The following is a 23,622-nucleotide window of genomic DNA, read 5'->3' on the forward strand; positions in this document are numbered from 1 at the left end:
AAGGCGCTTACATTCTATCAGGAGAAACAAAGGGAGGAATAGCGTGAATGCTGGAAGTGATAGCTAACACACGTGACAATCATCCAGGAAGAGGTACAAAGTGCTATGCTCACTTCCAGCTGGGTAATGAAGGCAGAGCAGGGAGATAGCATTTGAACTGAGCCCTGGGAAGATAGGAAGATGGGAAGAACTGGACAGACAGAGCTAGAAGGAAATGACTTTCCAGCAACCTCCTTGAGGGCAGGGACTCAAAAAGTTTCATTTGCAGAGTAAGTGCTGATCCGCTTTGCTAGAAAGAGTTTCCTCCCAGGAATTCTCTATACCAATGAAATCACAGGGTTGGCCTCTGGGCAGGAGGGATTCCAAATAAGCAGATAATACCAGAGAATAAGGAAAACAAAGATAAGACAAGCAATTTATGTTACTCAAAACTGGGGAGGATAAAGCATTTTAAGGGAGAATTTCTGTCTTTTCTTTACCTCCCTTCAAACCCACAAGACCCAAAGTCCATTCATTCCTACTAATTCTGAGTTCCTAGATCCTTCCAATGCCTCTGCCCAATTCACAGGCTGCAATGTGACACTTTCTTCCCTCCTGGTTTCCCTTGCAGATATTTGGAGGCTTGGTCTGGATTCTGGTGGCCTCCTCCAAAGTACCATTTCCACTGGCTCAGGGCTGGGTCATGTTCGTGTCAGTGTTCTGCTTTGTGGCCACGACCATCTTACTCTTCCTCTACTTCATTGGCGCTCATGGTGGAGATGCTTCCTGGATACCCTTGGTGAGTCAAATTTCTTTTCTGCTTGCACATATGTTCATATTGCTGCTGGGGGGAGGCTGCCAGTAGATACCATCTTTTAGGGAAGCTTGCCTTCCTGGGGTGCTTGATAGACTGACTCTACCACCGCTTAGATTTCTCAAGTTTCGATGGTTCTGTTAGGCTGGGTGCTCCCAATGCTAGGATAGGAACGTTGCAAGGGATCTTGGAGATGATGTGGTCCAGGGGTTCTTAACCTGGGGTGACAAATTTGTTTTTGTAAATATTTTGACAACTATATTTCAATATAGTGGGTTTCTTTTTGTAATCCTGTGCATTTTATTTTGTGCATTTAAAAAGCATGATTCTGAGAAGGGGTGCATAGGTCTCACCAGACTGCCAAAGGGACAGTGACTCCAAAAAGGTTAAAAGTCCCAGATCCTGGAGTCTGACTCCTTTATTTCACAGACCAGAGAAATGAAGTGACTTGGTCCTGATTATGTAGGATGTCAATAGCAGAGCCAGTGCTCAAAGCCAGGTCATCCAATTTTTTCTACTGCCCTGTACTACCAATCAATCAAAAAGTATTTATTAAATGCCTACAATGTGCTAGGTGCTGGGAATCCAGAGACAAATGTTAAACAGTTCCTGCTCTCAAAGTGCTTACTTATCTGAGAAGACAATTTCTTTGTAGCTTCACAGCTTGTGTTTGAGAGATGGCTATGACTGAAAATTTTCTCTTAATTTAGTTCAGCAAGTCTTCATATGATGGGTCACTATATGATCTGTCAGTATAGGACTGATGTTCAAAACACTTCCAGTTGAGTGAGCACCCGTCAGAACTTGTGCACTACTAGCCTAGCCTCCAAAAAACCCAGGTGAAACATCGCAAGGGAACCTTGGTGGAGAAACATTGCATGTAGTTGTTCTGAATCACAATACCATAGAGATTCTATCTGGCCCTGCTAATATTTACCTCTTTAGACTCCTCCTAACTCACTTTACCTCTTTTTCACTTTAATTTTTTTAATTTTTTCAAATTTTATTTTATTTTAGACTCAAGGGCCAGAACACAAATACAGAATAAAGGAATAAAACATACCATAAACTTAAATACAAAGTGAGAAAGAAAAAAAAACATGTCATTCATATGTAGCAGAACATGAGGATTCAAAATACATAACAATAGATTTTCATTTCAAGAAAGCATATATGATAAATAATACATATTATGTTCAGAATTGTCCATCTTTGGGGCAGCTAGGTGGTGCAGTGAGTAGAGGACTGGCCCTGGAGTCAGGAGGACCTGAGTTCAAATCCAGCCTCAGACACTTGACACACTTACTGGCTGTGTGACCTTGGGCAAGTCACTTAACCCCAATTGCCCTGCCTTCCCCCCTGCAAAAAAAAAAAAAAAAGAATTGTCCATCTTTGCTTCCTTGTGAGTTTTCTGTTGTTCTCTGCTGTGACTTTTTTACTTTGTTTTTTCCCTCCCCCCTCCCACCCCCTGTAGGCTACAATAAAGTTTAGATATGTTTCTCTATAACTATAGATGTATACATACACATATACATATATACACACATATATATATAGACATATACTTCCCCAAACATACCCTTTGTTTTTGTATTTGTGCATATCTCTTGTTTCCTATCCCTCCTGATTCCTCTACTTTACTTCTGCCAACCATATTGCCCTCCTATTACTTGCCTACCCCCCTCCAAGGATCCCTCCCCTATCCTCTCATTCCCATAAATCTAAACATCTTTTTATGTCCTGCTTTTGCCTATTCGCTCATTCTCCCCTCTAAAAATCCCTCCTTGTCCTCTCCCCCCTCTCTATACCCCTACCATTTTATTTCTTCTAAATTTAGAAGACTTTTATACTCTTCTAAATATATATGTATTGTTCCCTCTTAAACCCATTCCTGATGAAAATAGGTTACCAGAACTACCAGCCCTCCTCCTCCATCTAACTCTTCTGTATCCTTTCTTTCTCTTGTACCTCATTTGTATAAAATAATTACTCTTTTTAGCTGTTTCTAAATGGTTTTACTTTTTAAATTCATATCATAATCAGGTTTACCCCCCCCTTTCTTATGAATTATTAATTATTAATAAGAATCTTAGACATACATTTTACATTATATAAAAGGTAAACAGTCTGTCCTTATGAACTCCTTATAGCCAGTCTTTGATAAGTACCTTGTTTCTCTTGGTTCTCGTATGTTGAATCTTCTATTAATTTCAGCATTTTTTTAGAGAACATCTTGAAAGTCTGAGAGTTTATCAAATGTCCATTTTTTTTTCATTCAAGATAATACTTAAATTTGCAAGGTATGATATTTTCAGCCAGAGCCCCAGGTCTTTTGTTCTTACATACATTGTGTTCCAAGACCTGCGGTCCTTGACTGTCTCTGCTGCTAGGTCTTGTGTAATTCTAATTGTGGTGCCATCATATTTGAATTGTTTTAATCTTGATGCTTTTAATATTTTATCCTTGAGCTGGGGGTTTCAGAACTTGACTGATATTTCTATGAGTTTTCCTCATAGGATGTCTCTTAAGTGGTGTTCAATGGATTTTTTCTATTTCTATTTCCCCACATTATTCTAATATCAAGTATCAAGATTCTTTTTTTAATCATAACTTTCAGTTACTCCAATTTTTTTTATGTTTTCTCTTCTTTATTCTCCAAATCTGTTGTTTTTCTTATGTTTCACTTTCTCTTCTATTTTTTTATTATTCATGTTTTGTTTAATTATTTCTTGATCTCTTATAATTTCACTGGCTTCACTTTGCCCGATTCTAATTTTCAAGATGTCATTTTCCTCCTTGAGATTCTGGATCTCCTTTTCTAATTGGTTGACTTTCCTTTCATAACCTTCTTGTTTTTCTTGGATTTTTTTTTTAAGTTTTTCCCCATCTCTGTCATTTGATTTTTAAAGTCTTTTTTAAGATCTTCTATAAATTCTTTTTGGGCAAGTGACCATTTGATGTTGCTCTTTGGGGGTTTCTTTACTTCAATATCTTCCTCTGAAGATGAACCCCGGGTCATCTCTATTCCCATGATAGATTTCTATGGTTGGATTCTTTCTCCTTTGCCTGTGCATTTCTTGTGGTAATAACTTGATTTTTGTAATCACCTCTAGCCCTGGGGTATGGGAAATGGTGCCTCTTGCCCCAGATCTTCAGTTCTCCCCTCTAGCCTGGAACTCAAGCCAAACTCCACTTCCTGTAAGTGCCCACAGCCAGGGGCTTTCTGCCCCACTGCTTCTGCACTCACCAGGCGTGTGCTGGTTCCTTCTCGCCCCCACTGCTCTTCGCAGCACAGCTGGGTCTGGAGTTCCTCGTCAGCAGAGGTTCCCCCGATCTTCCCCGGGCTCAAACGCCCAACCCCCCTCACCATTCCGGGGTGAAAAGTTCCTGTGGCTGGGAATGAGGCAGCCTCTCTAACCAACTAAGCCTAGAGCTTGCCGTGAGTTGTTAAAACGGAACCTAGCTTGGAGGTGTTTCCTCCTGGCAGGGACCAAACCTGGTCCTGGGATTTTTCTTCCCATCTTCTCAAATGGTCCCAGGAAGACCCCAGTTGTGCCCCTATTCGTCTTTGTCTCCACCCACGCTTTGTTTGCCCTAAGGTGCTATTTTAACTCTTTTGTGGGGGAAAATCTTGAGAGCTTGGAATTTTCTGACCTACTCCACCATCTTCCCAGAATCCTCTCCACTTTACCTCTTTTTGATTCTGCCACATATTACTAGGATAAAATAATACTTTTAGAACACTTTCCTAAACACCCAAATTATGACCAATTTAAAGCAAATTAAAGAGAAGAACATTACCTCTCAGACTCAGTTTTCTCGTCTTTTAAATGGAGATAATATTATCTTCCCTACCCCTCACTGGGTGATCATGAATCTCAAAAGAGAGGGGAAAAAAATCTGCTACCATAAAGCAGTGAGCATACAGTACTGTTGTTCCCATCATGTTTAATCCTGCTGTCTCGAACCCTAGGCACAAGCCAGTGCTTGTCTTTGAAGACTCTCTGCTGCAGGTGACAGCCTCTACCGTATACCTTGGTGTTAGACAAATAATACACTGGAGGCTTAGACTCCAGCCTCTAAGAGGTTTGCTCTTGATCTGGTCAGACAGGAAAGACAGCTTCGAAGGGGTTAATAATAAGTTTTATTCTAGTCTAGTTTTCTCTAACACAGTATTGTTGGTAACAGAAGCACCACAAACTCCTACAGTATTCCCTAATTACCCTTCTCAAAGGGGCCGGCAAGTAGTGGGGGCAACTACCCCTACGTCTCGACAGAGCCAGTTGAGACAGGCACAACTTGTGCATTCAACCAACCCTAAAGGGTTCCCCTAATTCCCCTCAAGCCTCAATGGGGGCTGGTTGAGGCAAACACAGATTCCCCCCTCCCAATCCTTGATGGGAGCTGATCAAGGCAGCTTGTGCATTCAACCGTAAAGGTTCCCCAACTCACTGAAAACTGACCACCTGTTTTATAGGGCATCAGACAAAGAACGCAAATTGCCAGCAGTAGCCTCACATGTTTACATCACCTCATCCCTATATCTCACTGCGCAGTCTCAATGGATGTTTACAATTTCAGCACACATGTTTATATTATTTATCCTTATATAATGTTGCGCAAGCATGGTAGAGATGTTTTGAACCATAAGCCTGGAAATTCATATCTAATAGCTGAGAAACAGAGATTGTTATGACCACAGATCCTGGGAAACTGAGGTTGTTATGGCCACGGATCCTGGGAAACTGAGGTTCTTAGGGCCATAGATCCTGGGAAACTGAACTCTAAGAAATAATAACACACATTAAAATCTACCTTACTTACACTAAAATCTACCTTACTGACATCTGGCAAGCACATTTCAGTGGAAGTGCTCCAGGGTAGTCACAGGACCTGAGTTCTAATCTTGACTTGCCACTTACTACCTATGTGACCTTGGGTAAGTGACTTAACCTCTCTGGGACTCTTTTTTTAAAATGAAGAGGGTGACCTCACACCCAGCCAATCTGCGAAGATGACCAAAAATGAGAATAGTTAATATTAGAGGGGTTGTGTAGAGATAGGCACACTAATATGTTGTTGGTGGAGCTGTGAATTGGTAGTCATCCTCGTAAGCAATTTGGAATTATGCAACAGGAGTGACTAGAGAATGACCAGAGAGGACCAGAGATTCCACTTCTAGACAAAAAATAAAACAGCAACTCCCTAAACAAAGTAAATGCTCATCTATGGAAAATAGCTAAATAAATTGTGGCATATGGACTGTATTACTATTATTATTAATTATTATTGTTAATATTATTGTGTTCTAAGAAACAAATGAATGTAAGTATAGACGCACTGGGAAAGATTTACATGAAACAGATGCAAAGTAAAAACATTATATGTGATGACTACAACAATGTAAATGGAAAGAACCACCAAAAAACAACTAAAGATGAACATTCTGAAATTGAAAGGCTGAGCTTGGCCCCAAAAAAGAGACAGCAGACTCTGCTCCTTTGCAGAGGCAGAGGTCAAGAGAGTGTGGCACTTTGCTTATAATGTCAGATTTTTTTTTTTGATGTGTTGATTGCTGAAACTTTTCCTTTCTCTTTAAAAAAAATTATTTGTTATAGGATATGGAAGAAATAAATGTTATATAAACTAAAACATATTAATAAAAAATCAATTTTTAAAATAAGGAGGTTGGACTCAGTCACCTCTGAGGTTCCTTCCAGACAGAGATCGTGAGCCTGTGAATGTTGCATTACTGCATACACCAGTAAAGGATCTCTGCCTCCAGGGGTTTGCAGTGGCTGGAGAAGGTTCCTGAGGGGAGGCTGAGAAGGTTCTAGGGGCAGCTTTCTGGGTTGTCTGTTGCTAGCCTGTGGTAAGTGATGGAGAAGGGAAATACTCCAGTGTCATTTGGTTTGTTTTTATCTCCCGCCAGTCGTAGAGAAAGCCACATTTAACTGCCTTTCAAAATGAGGCCAAGTTCTTGGCCTAGATGCAGGGTTTCTTCTTAACCTTTCTGGTAATGTGGTCCCCTATAGCAGAATGGTGAAGCCTATGGGATCCTGTCTCAGAATACTGTTTTTAAATGCATAAAATAAAATGCACAAGATTATAAAAGAAACAAATCATAATGAAAGGCAGTTATCAAAATGTTAAAAAAAAAAAAAACAACCAATTCTATGAGTCTCTAGATTAAAACCAAAAAACTCTTAGACTAGATGTAGAGGTTTCCAAACTTATTTGGCCTACCAGTCCCTTAAAAAAACTTACTCAGTGCCCCCCTGGAAATCGAGTTTCTTTAACCCTTTAGTGGTTTTTTTAAAATTTGCATCATTTCAAACTACTACCATTCCCCCCCCCCCATTCATTTCAGCATCCCCTAGGGAGGGTGGTATCGCCCACTTTGGGAACCTATGTGTATCATACTCATCTATGCTATATTGTACTTTTATTTATTTTGTTAAATATTCCCCGCCTACATTTTAATCTGTTTCCTGCCCCCACTGAGGAGTTTTGAATGAGGTTTGGGGGAAGAGGTGGGGGGTTGGGGGGGATGGGGAGACTGGTTGCTGAGTGTTTGTCACTCTGGCTACAGGCTCATCACTAGAAGGCTGCCTTCCAGGTGATTGGGTTTTCTTTCAGCCTGAGTAGGCTAGGTGGGAGCAATGGATAGAGCACTGAGCTTGGAATCAGGAAGATATGTGTAAAGCCAGTCTCAGACACTTACTAACTGTGTGACCCTGAGCAAGTCACTTAATCCCTATTTGCCTCAGTACCTCATCTGTAAAATGGAAAACTGAAGAAAGAAATGACAAATCACTCCAGTATCTTTGTCAAAAAAAAAAAAACAACCAACAAGCAAACCATGGGCTTGGTCACCAACAACAATATTCACAAATGTAGTTTGTGAAGGCCCAAAAAAGTTACAATTACCCTCCAAGGAGGTAACCTACCAATGAAGTTACAGGTCCTTGAAAGTTTTTGGAAGTAATTCCTTCTTTTGAATGGCTTGGCTACTTTTTCCTTTCACTGGTTCCCAAAGTGGGCGATGCCGCCCCCTGGGAGACACTGGCCTGATGGGGGGGAAGACTCTATAATAGCCTCGGGTGCAATTTTGGGTGTGTTGAACAAAAATAAGTGGGTGGTGAAGGCATAAGGAATAAGAGAAGAGAATTTTGAAAAACCATTTGTACGTGCTTCATCTGTTGTGTAACAGTTAAAGTTGTAGTGATTGCATTATTTTCCAAATAAACACACAAAATGCAAGTTATAACCCATCAGTGGTCAAGTCCACCAACAGGTCTAAACAAGCAAGTGTTGGCAGTCTTGCATAAAATGGCAGGAATATGTACCTGTAATGACTTGTTTACAGTACGATACTATATGGTTATACAATGCGATATTGTATCATCAAAATTTCAATGCGGGAAAAAATCTACAAATTTACAATAAATTATTAAATTTAAGATACGTCATTTTTAAAAAAAATTGTTTTTTGAAGTGACACAAATTTTTTTAAACTGTTTAAGGATAAAGAAAGTAGATTTCCAGGGGGATGCTGAGTAGTTTTGTTTTCTTGAAAAGGGGGCAGTAGGCTAAATAAGTTTAGGACCCTCTGCTTTATCAGGTTTTTGTGTTTTTTGCTTCCCTCTACTGACTGGTTTCTTTCCATGACCTTCCAGGATGTGTCCTATCACATGACTGCGGCTCTCTTTTATCTGAGTGCTTCAGTGCTCGAAGCTTTGGCCACAATTAGCTTAAAGGACTCTTTAACTTCTGTATATGCCAATGACACCTTTAAAGCTTACCAAGAAAACATCTCTGCAGTGGTAAGTCCAACAAGCATTTCTTTGGCACCTACTATGTTCACGATGCTAGGCTCCAGTGATACAAAGATACCCCCTACCCACCTCCCCCACAAAAATGTCTACACTCAAGGAGTTTCCGTGCTATTGAGGGAAATGAGAACATAGAAAGTAAATATAAAGTAATTTAATTTGATGGGGGTAAGGGCCCTAGCAACTGGGGGATCAAGAAAAGCCCAATGGGTACGGCACCCGAACTGAGTCTTGGAGGAAGCTAGAGATTCCGCGAGGTGGTATTGATGGGGGAGTGCAGCCCGCAAAAAGAGGGTAGCTAAAATAAAGTCACGAGACTAGAGTGCTGATGCTGGAGAGTGCTCGATACTGCAATGCAGTATACAGGGAACAGGAAGGAGGCTAATCTGACTGGAACTTAGAACTTGGAAAGATTAGGTATACGATAATACTAGAAATGAGAGGGGACACTGTTGCGTAATAGAGAGAGTGATGGACGCTGCGTCCTGGAGGTCTGGGTTCTACCTTCATTTCTGATACATTAGGTATATGACCCTGTGTCCTCTGATTTTAAATTCACTGTTCTCTCTATTACACTATCAAGACAGCTTGGAGAAGGAGACCTTTTAGAAAAGGTCAGGGTATTAAAGTCAAATGATGCTGGAGCATTGGTCTACGATGCATACCTTCCCGCCATTGCCTTCGAAACAACTGGATAGAGAAGGCTGAGGGTCAAAGTCAGGGACTGAAACGTCTAGACAATGACTTCTCTGGGAACTGGCTCTTTTTTAAAAATGTGCTTCAACCTGTATTCAGACGCCATCAGTTCTTTCAAAACTGGCTCTTTTAATGAGACTCTGAGAAAGTCCATGGCCCCCATTGACAACAGGTTAGTGAGCTATTACTGTGTATGTAATAAGGCGTGGCATAGTAAGCTGGACTGGAGTCAGAAGGATATGGGTTCAAGTCTTTTCTCTGATGTAAACTTTCCCAACAACACAAATTAGGACACACAAAAAAGGAAATAAGGAGAAGAATAATGCCTCTTGGCCTCAGTTTTCTCATCTGTTAAGTGGGGGGAATGATATCTCCCCAACCTTCCCTTCCCCCCATGCTTTGTTGACTATAAAGAAATCTAGGAGCATGAAATATTGTTGTCTCATTTCAACTCAATCATTTCAAACTCTTAACCATTCAGGGAGCCAGTCAAATCACTAAAACCATAAATTGCAGAAGTTACTAATCTGCATTGGGAAGGAGAAGCTACTTACTGGGAGGTCCATGTGCGTAGTGTTTGACATGTAGTAAGCAATAAATGATTTTACATTCATATACCAATAAAATCACAAGTGGCCCAACCCCACCCTGCCCCCTTCCACCTATGTAAGGCAAATAGATGGTGTAGTGTCTAGCATTCTAGGTTTAGAGTCAGGAAGTCCTAGGTCCAAATACATTCCCTGACACTTAGTAGGACAGGTAGGTGGGGCGGTGGATAGAGCGCTGGGCCTGGAGTCAAGAAGACTTATCTTCCTGAGTTCATATCTGTCCTCAAATATTTACTAGCCGTGTGACCCTAGACAAGTCACTTAACCCTGTTTGCCTCAGTTTCCTCATCTGAGGATACAAAAACAAAATCTCAATTACTCCCTGTCCTCCAAGAGCTGGGGGTTTGGGAGGATAAGTCTTGCTCAGATAAGTCAACACAAGATAATTAGAGGAGGGGCAGCTAGGTGGTGAAGTGAATAGAGCACTGGCTCTGTGGTCAAGAGGACTGCCTGGCAGTGTTGCAAAATTCAGTACCCCTCATGCCCAATCTCTCTCATTAGAAGAGGGAGGTAGCATCTTACTGTTCAGAAGTCGCTTTCTTCATGACAACACTGTAAGGTAAGAATAGCAACTATTGCCTCATTTTACAGATGAAGAAACTGAAGCTCCAAGAGATAGGAACCACAGTCACAATGACCCAGTAAGTAAGCATCAGAAGCAGCATAAAAACCCAAGTCCCTTGCCCTTTCCACAGCAACACATCTGAGTTCAAATCCAGCCTCAGACATTTAGTAGCCCTGTCACTTAACCCTGTTTGCCTCGGTTTCCTCATCCGTAAAATGAGCTGGAGAAGGAAGTGGTGAAGCACTTCAGTATCTTTGCCAAAAAAAAAAAAATTCCAAATGGGGTCATGAAGAGTCAGACACGACTGAAAAAACACCTGAGAGATTTGCGATCACCTCATCCAGTCCCTGCAGTTAGACTGGTAAAATAATATCCCATCTTTACAGATGAGGCAGTTGGGGCCCCAGAAGGTTAATACCAAGATACCCAAGGTCATACAGCCAGTAAGTCGTGAAAGGCATGAGCAGAGCCCAGGTGTTCTGCCTTTTCTGTTATCACACCTACCTCTCAGCCTTCTGCCCAGACACGTCAAAAATATAGACAGCTGGGTGGTATAAGAGCTAGGGATCACTAGACCTGGAGTGGGGGAAGAACCGGGTTCAAATTCTGCCTACTAATTGTGTAATCCTTGTCAAGTCACTTAGCTTCGGTCTGCCTCATTTTCCTCAACTGCGATAATAATAGCACCCATCTCCCTAAATTATTGTGGGGACAAAAGGAGATGATATTTGTAAAGTGCTTTGTAAACCTCAAAACACTATAGAAATGTTGGCTATTATTACTCTGTTTTTTAAATGGTGTGATTTAGGCCTACCTGAGATTAAATGGTTAACCCAAGTAGTAGTAAATAGCAGAACCAAAATTCACACCCAGTGTCTCTTACTCAAAACTGAAATTTCTTTCCGTTAGGCCACTTCTGCCCCGTTCTTTTGACTAAGAAACCTGAGTTCCATGTGACTTGGCCTGATCTAAGAAATAACCTGGTACTAGAACCTCCAAACTCCTGACTTTCCACCCCAAGCCAAATTAATGAGACAAGAATATATTACAGCAGTGTGGGCTAAGGGTACCATTTTTTCACTTGGAATCAGAATCCTGGGTTTGAGTTCTTCTGTGACCTTGGAGGGGTTCTTAATCTTTTTTGTGTCATGGACTCCCTTAACAGTTTGAAGCCTATGGACTCCTTCTCAGAATCATCATATTTTTAAATGCATAAAATATTTAGAGGTACAAAGGAAATCAAAGGGTAGTAATGAAAATAGAGATGTAGTTGTTTTCCCATCCAAAATTCACGGGCCCCTCAGATTAAGAACCCCTGGATCACGGAACGAAAGGAACCCATTGCCTCCTGAAGCAGCCCATTCTACATTCTGATGGCCCTCATTATTAGGAAGTTTTCCCTTATATCAAGCCGACTAGCCTACCCTACAACTTCCACCCATTCATTGCCCCTAGTTTGCCCTAGCAAAACATGTCTAATCCCCCTTCCATACAACAGCTTTCAAATATTTGACCTTTGCTTTCCTATTCGCTTAAGTCTTTTCTTCTCCAAGTTAGCCATTCCCAATTCCTTCAGCCTATCCTCATCTGAAATGGACTCAAGACCCTTCAACATCCTGAGATCTCTTCAGCCCACCAACATCCTTGGTAAAATATAGTATTCAAACCTGAAATCAATGTTCCAGTTCCAATGTCTGACCAGGGCAAATCATATAATAGACCTCTCACTTTCATAACTCTGGTTGCTATGCTCTTAAGGTAGGTTTTTCTAGCTGACTTATTACCCTATTGATTTCTGTTGAGCCTGTGGTTCACTAACGAATCTCCATCAATCAGTCACCCAAATTAGCACCCCCATTTTTTAGATGAAGAAACAGATTCAGAGAGAAAATGACTTATTCAAGGTCAACCCGGTAAAATGAGGATTCAAATCTAGGTTTTCTGATGATAGATCTAGAAATAACAAAAAACCTGGCCAGCTTTTCTATTGTCAGCAAGGAATCTGTAGCACACTTGGGCAGCATTCACAGGACCCATTTCTTGTCCTGCTCCATATATCTCCACCCCTCATTTAGGAAGTTAATAAACGAATTTTTGATAGAGTAACTCCCTGAAGCCTCATTTGGTTTCTCCCAAGCCCACTGATTTCATAGAAAACACTTAAAAGTTCCTAGATCAGTTATTTTAAATGACTGTTCTTGGCTAACTTGGGTTACTCATTGTTTTCCGCCAATGAAAACTTGAATAGTTTTACAGCTGTGATTCCATCCCTGGAGGGGGTAGGGCAGAGACAGGGCATGGATTATGGTTCGTAGGCGTGTCTGAGAGTCGCTGAAGGACAGAGGGAATAAATAACCTGCCTGGGCTAGAATTTTCTGACCCTATGTCCTTAAGTCACTAAACCAGTTTTTGAAATTCCATTTAGAAAGCAGGTAAGGTTCCAGGGCCTCACCTGCCAGACTAGCGCTTGAGAATAAAGCTGGTGAGGCCAAGCAGAAGGAGTGGGATGATGGGAGGTGCCCCCCCCCCCCCCCCCCCCCCCCGCCAGTTAAACTGTGAACTGGGCAGAGCTTGCCTCTATCTTATTCCTTCCTGTTCCATCCCTTGGACCTGACAAGTGGCCAGAGGATACTCCATACACTTGACTTTTCCTTACTTTCATTTCACCCAACAAAATTTGCCTGTCTGTGATTTATTCCTTCTGTCATATTCTCTATTTGATAATAATGGGCTAAATCTAATGGGAAGAAGGGAGCGAAGGGGAAAGAAGCATGTATAAAGTCCACACTATGTGCCAACCACCGTGCTAAGTGCTTTACAGATATTATTTCATTTGATCTCATAATTACCTACCTCGAAGAGGTAGGTGCTATTGTGATCCCCACTTTACAGTTGAGAAAACTGAGGCAGTCAGAGGTTGTGTGTCTTGCCCTAGGTCATACAGCTAAAGTATCTTGAAGCTAGACAAAGTCAGGTCTTCCTGAATCCGGGTCCAATGCTCTATCTACTGTACAACCTAGCTGGTATTCATGGATGTGTGCCCCTCATAAATGGGTATTTCTGTGTTCCTTAGGAATTTCTAAAAAACAAAACAAACAAAAAAAACAATTCATATCATCATAAAAAGAGCTAGAAGAGACCAGAGATATCATCTGGACCAAACAGTTCAGAACACTGAGATCCAGAGAAGTCACTCTCGAGGTCACACAGAACTGAGAGTGGAACCTGGAAGTTCATGATAATGTGCCATCTCACTAATAGGTCATTCTCTTCAGGTGGCATCATGCTTTAACCCTTTAAAAATGCATACTGTGTCCAGGATGTGCCTCAGCAGGCTGGTATGTGTGGCAAGGGTGGATGAGGGGAGAACTTTGGGGTTCCAGGTAGGTAAGCCTTCAGCTACCCTTCAAATCATAGCTGAGAGGCAGCTGCCCAGAGTAGCCCTAAAGGAAGATGGAGCCAAGGGGACAAGGTCATGGCCTCTCCTCTCCCTCAGGATAGCAATAGCTACTGAAAACAGAGAATGTACTCATGTTCTAGAAAAGGTAGACAGTTTCTCAAGTTCATAGCAGCCTTTTTACTCCTGAAGTCTCTGGATCTTTGGACCATTTGTCCTTAAAAAAGGAACTAGAGAGGTTAGAGGCAGGGTCCTCTGTCTTCTGTTAGCCCACAAGCATTTATTAAGCGTTTACTATGTACCAGGCACTGTGCCAAGCCCTGGGGATGCAAAGAAAGGCAAAAACATTCTCTGCCCCCAAGGAGTCCAAACAGGCAAACAAACTGCGTATCAAAAGCCTTTGCAAACCTTGAAGCACTTTACATATGTAACTTTGCAAAAAGGCACTATGCAAATAAAATATCACTGATTATACCAGTCATTATGTACATACTAGGTATATAGGAGTGGAAGGTAATTTTCAAGGGAAGGTACTAACAGAGCAGGGAGATAGGGGAACGCCTAGCATAGAAAGTGGCCCCACAGCTACTATGTCACAGGACTCCAAATGAGTACACAGTGGGATTCTTGCCAAAAGGGAGCTCTTCAGACAGAACCTTTAGTACAGGCTCAGCTCAGACCCAAGCAAGACTCAAAGGAATCCTTCCTCTTCCCCTGCCTTGATGAGAAACTGAGAGATACTCTACAAAGTGTCAAGAGGGGATAAAGAGGGAGAAGATGCAAATAAATGCAAATGCATATAATTGCGTTATGATGCAAACAAAGTTAAACAGAAACAGCAACAGAACCCATGTGTGTATTCATTACAGTCATTGAAGGAAGAAACCCCAACAGCAGCAACGTAAGGTGACGATGAAATGTATCCAGACAAATTCAGAAGGGGCCACGGAGCCAATAAAATTAAATGGTTAAAATGCAATTAAAATCTAATGCAGTCGAAATCTCTATATCTTTTACCTGATATACTTGAATTTTCAAGTTTTAATTACTTACTCCGTATTTTTCAGTTGTTCAGTTCTTTTTCTATCGTGGCTGACTATGACCCCGTTTGGGGATTTCTTGGCAAAGATACCAGAGTGGTTTGCCATTTTCTTCAACAGCTCATTTTACAGATGAAGAAACTGAGGCAAACAGGGTTAAATGACTTGCCCAGGGTCACACAGCTACGCAGTGTCTGAGGCCAGATTTGAACTCACAAAGATGAGTTTTCCCTACTCTAGGCAGAGCACTCTATCCACTGCACCACCTACCTTTGAAATTTGCAAAGGAAAAGCCAGAAATCCTTTTGAAAAGAATGCCACCCCAATTTTACACCAATTTTACACGGGCGTGACTATAGTCAAGAAAGATTATGAAGAAGCCAAAAAGCTACTAGAATGAATGGAAAACCCTTGGAATGGAAGTATGGAAGCTTCCTCATTTAGGGGTTGTAGAAAAGGGGAAGGGCAGAGCAGGAGAAAGAGGGTACTGGGCAGGAGCAGTTGGTGTGACTAGGACACAGATAGCCTCTAAATTGGAAAAGGCCAGTTCTAATGACAAGACAATGAGCAGAAAAGCCAGGATTTCATTCCAGGACCTAGTATTCTAAATTGAGCACTCACTCCATTATACAACACTGCCTTGTCTCCAGCTCATTTTACAGATGAGGAAACTGAGGCAAACAGGGTTAAGTGACTTGCCCAGGGTCACACAGTCGGGAAGTGTCTGAGGCCAGATTTGAACTCAAGAAGATGAGTCTTTCTGACTCCAGGCCTGGTGTTCTATCTACTGTATCACTCTATCTGCTTCATATTTAGATTATATTTATTGAAAGATGTTAAGTTTACAATAATACCAACTCTCTGGAATAAATCCATGTGTATAATGGTTTGGAGGAGAGAGCCCTGGACCGAGAAGCCAAAAGACCTGGGTTCTAATCCCCGCTCTGCCACTTAGTGACCATGTGACCTCAGGCCAGTCCCTTTTCCTTTTCTGGACCTTAGTTTCTTCCTCTGTTGAAGTGAGTAGATGGGACTAAATAAGATCTGAGATCCCTTCCAAATCTACTTGTATCTTTACTTATACCAGGTGTGTACACACACACACACACACACACACACACACACACACACACACCCCATAGTGGCTGAAGTCAGTGCCTGTGGGGCATTACTCTTTCATGAGCAGAAGAGGCTTATAAAGAATGGTGGAGGGGGCTTGTCCTTAGGGGCACTGAGAGTCCCCTGTACTTGTACCTCCATGCAGTTTGGTCCATGATCTATGATGTTAGCTGTTCATAGGTTTGAAGAATGACTCTTGGTCCATATCTTGTCATTTAGTACCATGCACTCATCATTGCTCATTTATTTTGGTTACAGGTATTTGCATATGTTGCCACTCTGATATACGTGATCCATGCAGTGTTTTCTTTACTCAGATGGAAGTCGTCATAAAATCCTGTGGAAGTTTACCCAAAAATCCAGAAGGTGTTAATTGATTGGCCATCCTCCCAGGACTTCTTAAAAGTCAGGGATGCTCAAATGGATCTCTGTTCTCTTGTACAAAGTGTGTGGGGGTGGGGGGAGGCTGGGGTGGAAACCTATCTGTTTCTCGTTGGTGTTTATCTTTACTGGCTCACATAACTAACTGCATATAGGGAGTCAGGGGCTTGCTGTGTTTACTCCCAAGTATTGATTGCTTTTTTCTCATCATCATTTCCTGTTTTTGAAGGGCTAAACTCTGGGAGAAGGTAGACAACAAAATGAGACTCCTAGGACCCCTTTGCTGGGTCCCAAGAACTATGAAAGACATTTCCCTACAGCCACGTTTGATCTCACTCACTATCCCATGCATGGTTTTAGATCCTTAGGAGATCTCACATGTCCTAGGGATTGAGTTCTCTGAATAGATTCTTTCTGGAACCAACAGCAGGAGATAATCTATCAGCCATGGAAAGTGATATGAGCCATGAAAAAACACAGGTGTTGGGTGGCTACACAAGACATACCAGGAATACAGCCTCTACATTCTTTAGTTTCTATTCTTTATGAAATATTTTCAAACCAGTTTTCTTGTAAAATTCTCCAATTTCTGGTAAAATTCTTCCAATCATGGTTTACATGAAATCCCTTGATTATAATTAAATGGTGCCTCCCTCAACGCAGTAAAGTTCAGATAGCAAATATGTATATTGGCATCATCCTGTGCCTCTCAGAAGAGCAGGATTCTGGATAATTTTTTATACATCCCAGTTGAGCATCTCCACAGAAGCTTTTCAAGGTTTTTTGTTTTTATTTGACAATATCACTTCTCTACTTCCTCTGTGACTTTCAAAATGCCACCACTATCCGTAGGTCAACCACAAACACTTGTGGAGTGGCCATGCAGGACTACCACTGTTGGCAGTCATCTTTATGTGGTTGCAGAGTCTGCCCAACAGCTCCTTTATTACAAGGCAAAATAAATTTTGCTGTCCTACCAAAGTATCCTTTAAACCAGGAAAAAATTATCCCAGATGGGCTATTTTGATTGCTTGTTAAAAAAAATCCACTCAGAAACTGTCTTTAGAGAGTGGGCCATGTATTTTGTTCAATAGATTTCCAAATATCAGTGACAACAATAAACTCTATTTTCAACAACTTGCTTGGATCATTCAGAGCCTAGAAGGATTCAGACTCCCAGGTTCTGCTTCCCAGGTGACAGACACTCCTTGCATATTTCTATAAGGTGTTTTATGGAAAAGAGAAAAGAGATTGTTCAGAAATGCATAATCATATTGGAAGCCTGCCACATACAGTTGGCCAAGAGGCTTCTGGGTCCCATCCCCCACACCCCCAAATGTACATACTACTCTCACCTCATGATCTTACGTCTCTTCACAGTTCCCAAAGCCCTTTCACCCACATCTCTATGGATCCTTGTAAGAACCCTGGTAGGAATTACTGTACCCATTTGACACATGAGAAAATAGAGCTTGGGAGAGATGAAAGGATTTGTCCATGGTCCATGACTGATAAGAGGAAGAGCCAATGTTGGAGCCCAGGGTTCTTGACATGTAGGCCATTTGTTTTGCCTCCTACCCTGCTAGTGACATGTGTGACAACCACATGTGTATATACACATATGATACTTTAAAATCCATATGGTCTTTTACATACACCATCTCATTGGAGCCTCACTACTGCCTTATGAGGCAGGTAGGTATGCCCTATGTTGTTATCCCTACTTTACGACTGAGGAAACTGAGTCTCTGAGATTAGTTGATTAATTGATTAGTTCCAGTTCACACAAATAGTAAGGGTCTTGGTGGAGATGGGAACCCAGATCTTCCCAATGCCAAATCCAGCATACTATCCACTATCCCGTCTTTCATATATATCAGAGTGCTTTATTTCTTAGAAGAGTGTTTTGTGACTTCCCTCTCGACTCCAGCATTTGTATGGAATTTTATTGTAGCTATGTTGGAATAGTGGAAAAAGCACTGGGTCTGGAGTCCAAGGATCTAGGTTCAAATTCTAACTCTAACGCTTACTACTTGTGTGAACTTGCATAAATCACTTCATTCCCTGAGTCTCGGTTTTATATGTGAAATGGCGGGACAAGACGAGATAATCTGAGGTCCCTTCCAGCTAGAGATCTGTAATCCTATGAACCATACACCAGGATTCAAGTGGCAGCCACCCTGCTGTCTTCCCATGGCATCTATTAAAAGCAGTCAGGAGTTACATTTGTCCACCTGTTGTCCAGTTGACCTTGATGATGGTCACAGCTCCAGTACTTGGCAAAGGTAAGACAGAAAAGGTCTTCAGTGTCTGGATTCATCCTAGGGAGGGTGGAATTTTATGGTATTAGACATATACACATTCTTCAAAATAACATTAAAAATTATGCCTCTTTGGATATCACAAACATTCATGCTATACCCTGAGTAGTTGCAGGCTGTTTCTCCTCTTAGTTCCCATGCTGGTTGCTGTCCTACACATAAAGAGATTAGAAAGGAACAGTTCTTGATGTGATTTGAGGCTTTAGAAATTTCCTCTGACCAAAAATATACAACACACTCCTAGCCACAGAGGCCACACTTCTCAAAAGAAGTTATTCCTTTAGGCTAAGGCCTTAAGGGACCGTAGGATTATAGATTTAGCACTAGAGAGGACCTCACAGAACATCTAAATCAAACCTTTTATTTTACAGATTAAGAAACTGAGGTGGAGTGATTTGTTTGAGGTCACAAAGGCAATAAGTGGCAGAGGCAAGATTTGAACACAGGTCCTCTGATTCTGAATATAGTCTTCCATCTAATCACCATGTTCCACAGAGAGGTAGCTTATATTGGCCTCCCAGTTACCTAGCAGTGGATCTGAATGAATGGGAGACAGCTGGGAGAGGAAAGGCTAATAGACAGATGGAGGATTCCTAGGAAGGATGACCATAGTTAGGTTAGCCCTTTCCCGCAGGAGACAAGGAACACAGGAAGCCTAGAACAAATCTCAGTGATCTGCCTAGAGCTGCCCTTGAGAGTCTGTGTTGGGAGATGGAGAGAAAGCTTGTCTTCCTAAATGAAGCTGGGACAAAGCCCTGATCTCTCAGGAGAGTTCTCCTTGTGGTGCTGCAATGGTGCTGACATCCTGCCCTTGTGGAGATTTCCAGTGTTAGAACTAGAAGGAAGCTAGAGATCTTCATGCCCAACTGCCTCATTTTACAGATGAGGAAGCTGAGGGTCCAAGAGGACAAGTGATAAGTCCACAGTTACACGGCTACTAAATGGTGGATCCTATACTCAAACCCAGGCCTTCTGAAGCCAAACTATCTACTTTATCATTCTTCCTCATGAATTTTCTTCTGAATAAAAATAATGTCGGCCAGAGATATTCTCCAGGCAAAGCCCAGGTCCTTCCATATGATGCATTACTATCAGTCAAATCAGATTTCCAGCACTGATGGGACCCACAATCCCTTGCAGTACCCATCTTCTCGTCATCTCCTAAACTGCATCTGAATATTGGCTCCAGATTGCCCCACTGACAGTAGGCCAGACCACACCTTTGCTCTGTGGCTGATGCTGAACCCTCCTGGCCTCTTGATAATTCCTTCATCCTTTTCAGGAGTGGCATAGTAGATAGAGTACTGGGCCTGGAGTTAGGAAGATTCATCTCTCTGAGTTCAAATCTGAGATACTTACTAGCCATGTGACCCTGGGCAAGTAACTTAACTCTTTTTGGTTCAGTTTCCTGATCTATAAAATGAGCTGGAGAAGGAAATGGCAAGCCATTCTAGTATCTTTGCCAGGAAAATCCCAAATGGGGTCACAAAGAGTCAGACAGGACTGAACAATGAAAGGCCCTTTTGGACCCTAGATGTATGATTCAAGAAACCCCTTCAACAACACTTACACGTATTCAGTGCCTAGAACACTGTAGGTACTTAATAAATGCTTATTAACTAAGTGCTGTGCAACCGTGCTAAGACCTGTTAATTCAAAGATAATTTGAAGTTCCTACCCACAGGCGTTTCCATTTTGATAAGGGCAATCAGATATATATGTAAATAAGTATCATGTATAATACATGATGTTAACCACTTCCCTGGATTCCACCTTAGTCTACTTTCCCACACTCTCAGATGACTCATTACTTCACTAGACCTTTCCTAAGGGAATGAGTGGGCTTCCAGAACTCATCACAATTTTATAAGAGCAAAATATTTTGAATGTATATTAAAAGTAACAGAAGCATAAATCCCACCAAGAAGACAGGTCTTACCTATGTTCCTAAACAGGCCCCTTCTTGAGATAAAAGTCACGTTCACAGTGATGCCTCCCCAAGGAGGGCTAAGTGTTGGCTATTACACCTCCGTGAACAGAAAAGTTGCTAAGATGATGGGACGATCAGTCGCTTCTACCTCCAGAGTCTGCACCACAGTGGAAAATACTGTGCTCCTTTCAGCACGGAAATAAAGCAGCATACACAGGCTTAGGTGCCCATTATTCACTTTAATTCAGGATACAAGGATCCAAGCTACAGAAGTAGTCGGTCCTTCTTTAAGGGAATAAGTGGGTGCCTCTGACCAGCTCTGCTCCCTCCTCTCTCCCTGCTCCCCTGTAGACACCTCGAGTTAAGTACCTTTCACTTGTGTGAGTTAAAACACATCGCATAAAAGCCTGTTGCTCTGAACATCATTGGCCTATTCGCTGCTTCTTTGGAAATCTCTATATACCAAAAATAACTACTCAAAACAAAAAGAATAGGCATAGTAGAGTCTCTGAGCATGGAATCTGGTTCAGAGGGCAAGAAGAGGGACTGGTCCAGAGGGTGGTTATCTTTGCAAACATTATATCTTGCACACAATATGGGAACATTTGCTTATGCATTCTTGTAGATGGCCAATTATCTTACAAATACATACATAACTCAATAGGTTTCTCATAAAATTCAGGAACACAAGAGGTAAGCAAAAGTGTTCATATATGCATGTGCTATTTAAAGTTTTAAGAGGCTAGCAAAAGCATCACAAAGTATACCAATATTTGTGGATATTTTGGACTGGTCCTATGATTTCATTGGCATGGGGAACTCCCAGTGAAGAAATTCCTTCAACCAATGCAGGTTGGCACATGCTCTGTCACCAAAAGAAATAACCTATGTAAAGGATAACATTTCAAAGAAAACCTAGTGCTATAAGGTTAAATCTTTAAATGCTATAAATGCTGGTTATTATTAGTGTTGTTATAGAGTTCCTTGGATAACTGAGAGGTTGTCAGTTAAATATTAAGCACTTAGTACGTGCTATGTATTATGCTAAGACTAAGAATACAAAGGCAAAAACATGATCCCTGCCCTCAAGAAGCTTACATTCTAATGGAGTAGAAAACACATAAATAACATGGCACACCTAAGATACATAAGGGGTAGATGGAAGGGAAAGAGAGGGGAAAGATTTAGCAGCTGGGAGGACCAGGAAGTCTCCAGGAGGTGGAATTTGAGCTGTCTCTTTTTTTTCTTTTCTCTTTTTATTTAATTATTTATTTTTAGTTTAGAACATTCAGTTCCACAAGTTTTTGAGTTTTAAATATTCTCTCCTTCCCTCCCCTCCCCCATCCCCAAGAGGGCAAGCAATCTGATATAGGTTTTACATATACATTCATTTTAAACATAGTTTCACATTAATCATGCCATAAGGAAGAATTAGAACCAATGAGAGAAACCACCAGAAAGAAGAAACAAAAAAAAAATGAAAGAGAAAAAGTAGTATGCTTCGATCTGCATTCAAACTCTGTAATTCTTTCTCTGGATGTGGATAACATTTTCCATCATGAGTCTTTTGGAGTTATCTTAGAACCTTGCATTGCTGAGAAGAGCCCAGTCTATCAAAATCAGTCCTCAAACACTGTCTGTTACTGTGTACAGTGTTCTCTTGGTTCTGCTCACTTCACTCAGCATCAATTCATATAAGTCTTTCCAGGTTTTTCTGAAGTCTGCCTGCTCATCATTTCTTATAGCACAATAGTATTCCATTACATTCATATACCACAGCTTGTTCAGCCATTCTCCAATTGACGGACATCCCCTCAATTTCCAATTCTTTGCCACTACAAAAAGAGCTGCTATAGGGCAGTTAGGTGGTGCAGTGAGTAGAGCATTGGCCCTGGAGTCAGGAGGACCTGAGTTCAAATACAGCCTCAGACACCTGACACACTTACTAGCTGTGTGACCTTGGGCAAGTCACTTAAACCCAATTGCCTTGCCTTCCCCCCCTGCAAAAAACAAAAGAGCTGCTATAAATATTTTTGTACATATGGGTCTTTTTCCCATTTGTATGATCTCTTTGGCATACAGACCTAGAAGTGCTATTGCCAGGTCAAAGGTCATGCACATATAGCCCTTTGGGTATAGTTCCAAATTGTTGAGCTGATTCTTAAAGGAAGTCATGGAAACTAAGAAAGGGAAGTAAAGTGCTTCAGCTGTGGGGAAGAGCTAGTTCAAAGGTATGGGGTTGGGAAATATAGTGTTGTATAGGCCAGCATTGCTAGAATGTGCATGTAACAAAACTGGGAAAGTGGGAAATATCTAAGTGATGAATAGCTTTGAATGCTAAACAAAAGTGACTTGCCCAAGCTCATGAAGCCAGTATCTGTCAGAGATGGAATTTAAACCCAGCTCTCTGATTCTGGGGCTAGCTTGCTAGCAACTACATGGTTTTATATAAGCATGTACTTGAAATCTCCTATGCAAAGGTATACTCTTATTGTCTCACTACACACATATAATCAAAACTCATGACAGACTTATCATACAGTCATTTGGGCCATAATTCATTCCCTTTTACAGGAGTAGGAGTTGGAGCATGTTTTTATTTAGTCAATCATCAAACCTTGGTTGGCTGTTGAGCTGCAGAGGCTCTACCACAGGTTGGGCACAAATAGTCCATATGGACATTTGGAGCAGAGATGTCTCTAGATTTGCACATTTCACGTTTCTTTTGAGCCACTGCAATTCTGCTTCACTCGTAGAGCACAGCGCCTTCTCTGATGCGGGCATGCTATGCCAGGCGGTCCTGTGCCAGTGTCTCCCACGCCTCACAATCGATTCCAAAATTCTTCAGAGAGACCTTGAGAGTGTCCTTGTATCACTTGTTGAGCACCTAGTTTCTGTGTAAGTTCTGTTATAGACACAAAGATGAAGCAGATACTT

General features: G+C 41.5%; 1 protein-coding gene across 2 annotated transcripts in view; it reads left to right on the forward strand.

The window, feature by feature from the left end:
* The window catches only part of MAL (mal, T cell differentiation protein), a 49,442-nt gene extending 31,787 nt beyond the window's left edge, over positions 1–17,655 (forward strand). The window contains exons 2-4 of one of the 2 annotated variants that reach the window (XM_036751164.1): positions 611–778; positions 8,473–8,619; positions 16,312–17,655. In XM_036751164.1, coding sequence (XP_036607059.1) covers positions 611–778; positions 8,473–8,619; positions 16,312–16,386 — 390 coding nt within the window. In that variant the 3' untranslated portion in view covers positions 16,387–17,655. The remainder of the gene's footprint in view (positions 1–610; positions 779–8,472; positions 8,620–16,311) is intronic. The other variant, XM_036751163.1, reaches the window with a different exon arrangement.
* Positions 17,656–23,622: the final 5,967 nt, after the last annotated feature.

Source organism: Trichosurus vulpecula, chromosome 3, assembly GCF_011100635.1.
Source record: "Trichosurus vulpecula isolate mTriVul1 chromosome 3, mTriVul1.pri, whole genome shotgun sequence".
In the NCBI taxonomy this organism is placed as follows: Eukaryota; Metazoa; Chordata; class Mammalia; order Diprotodontia; family Phalangeridae; genus Trichosurus; species Trichosurus vulpecula.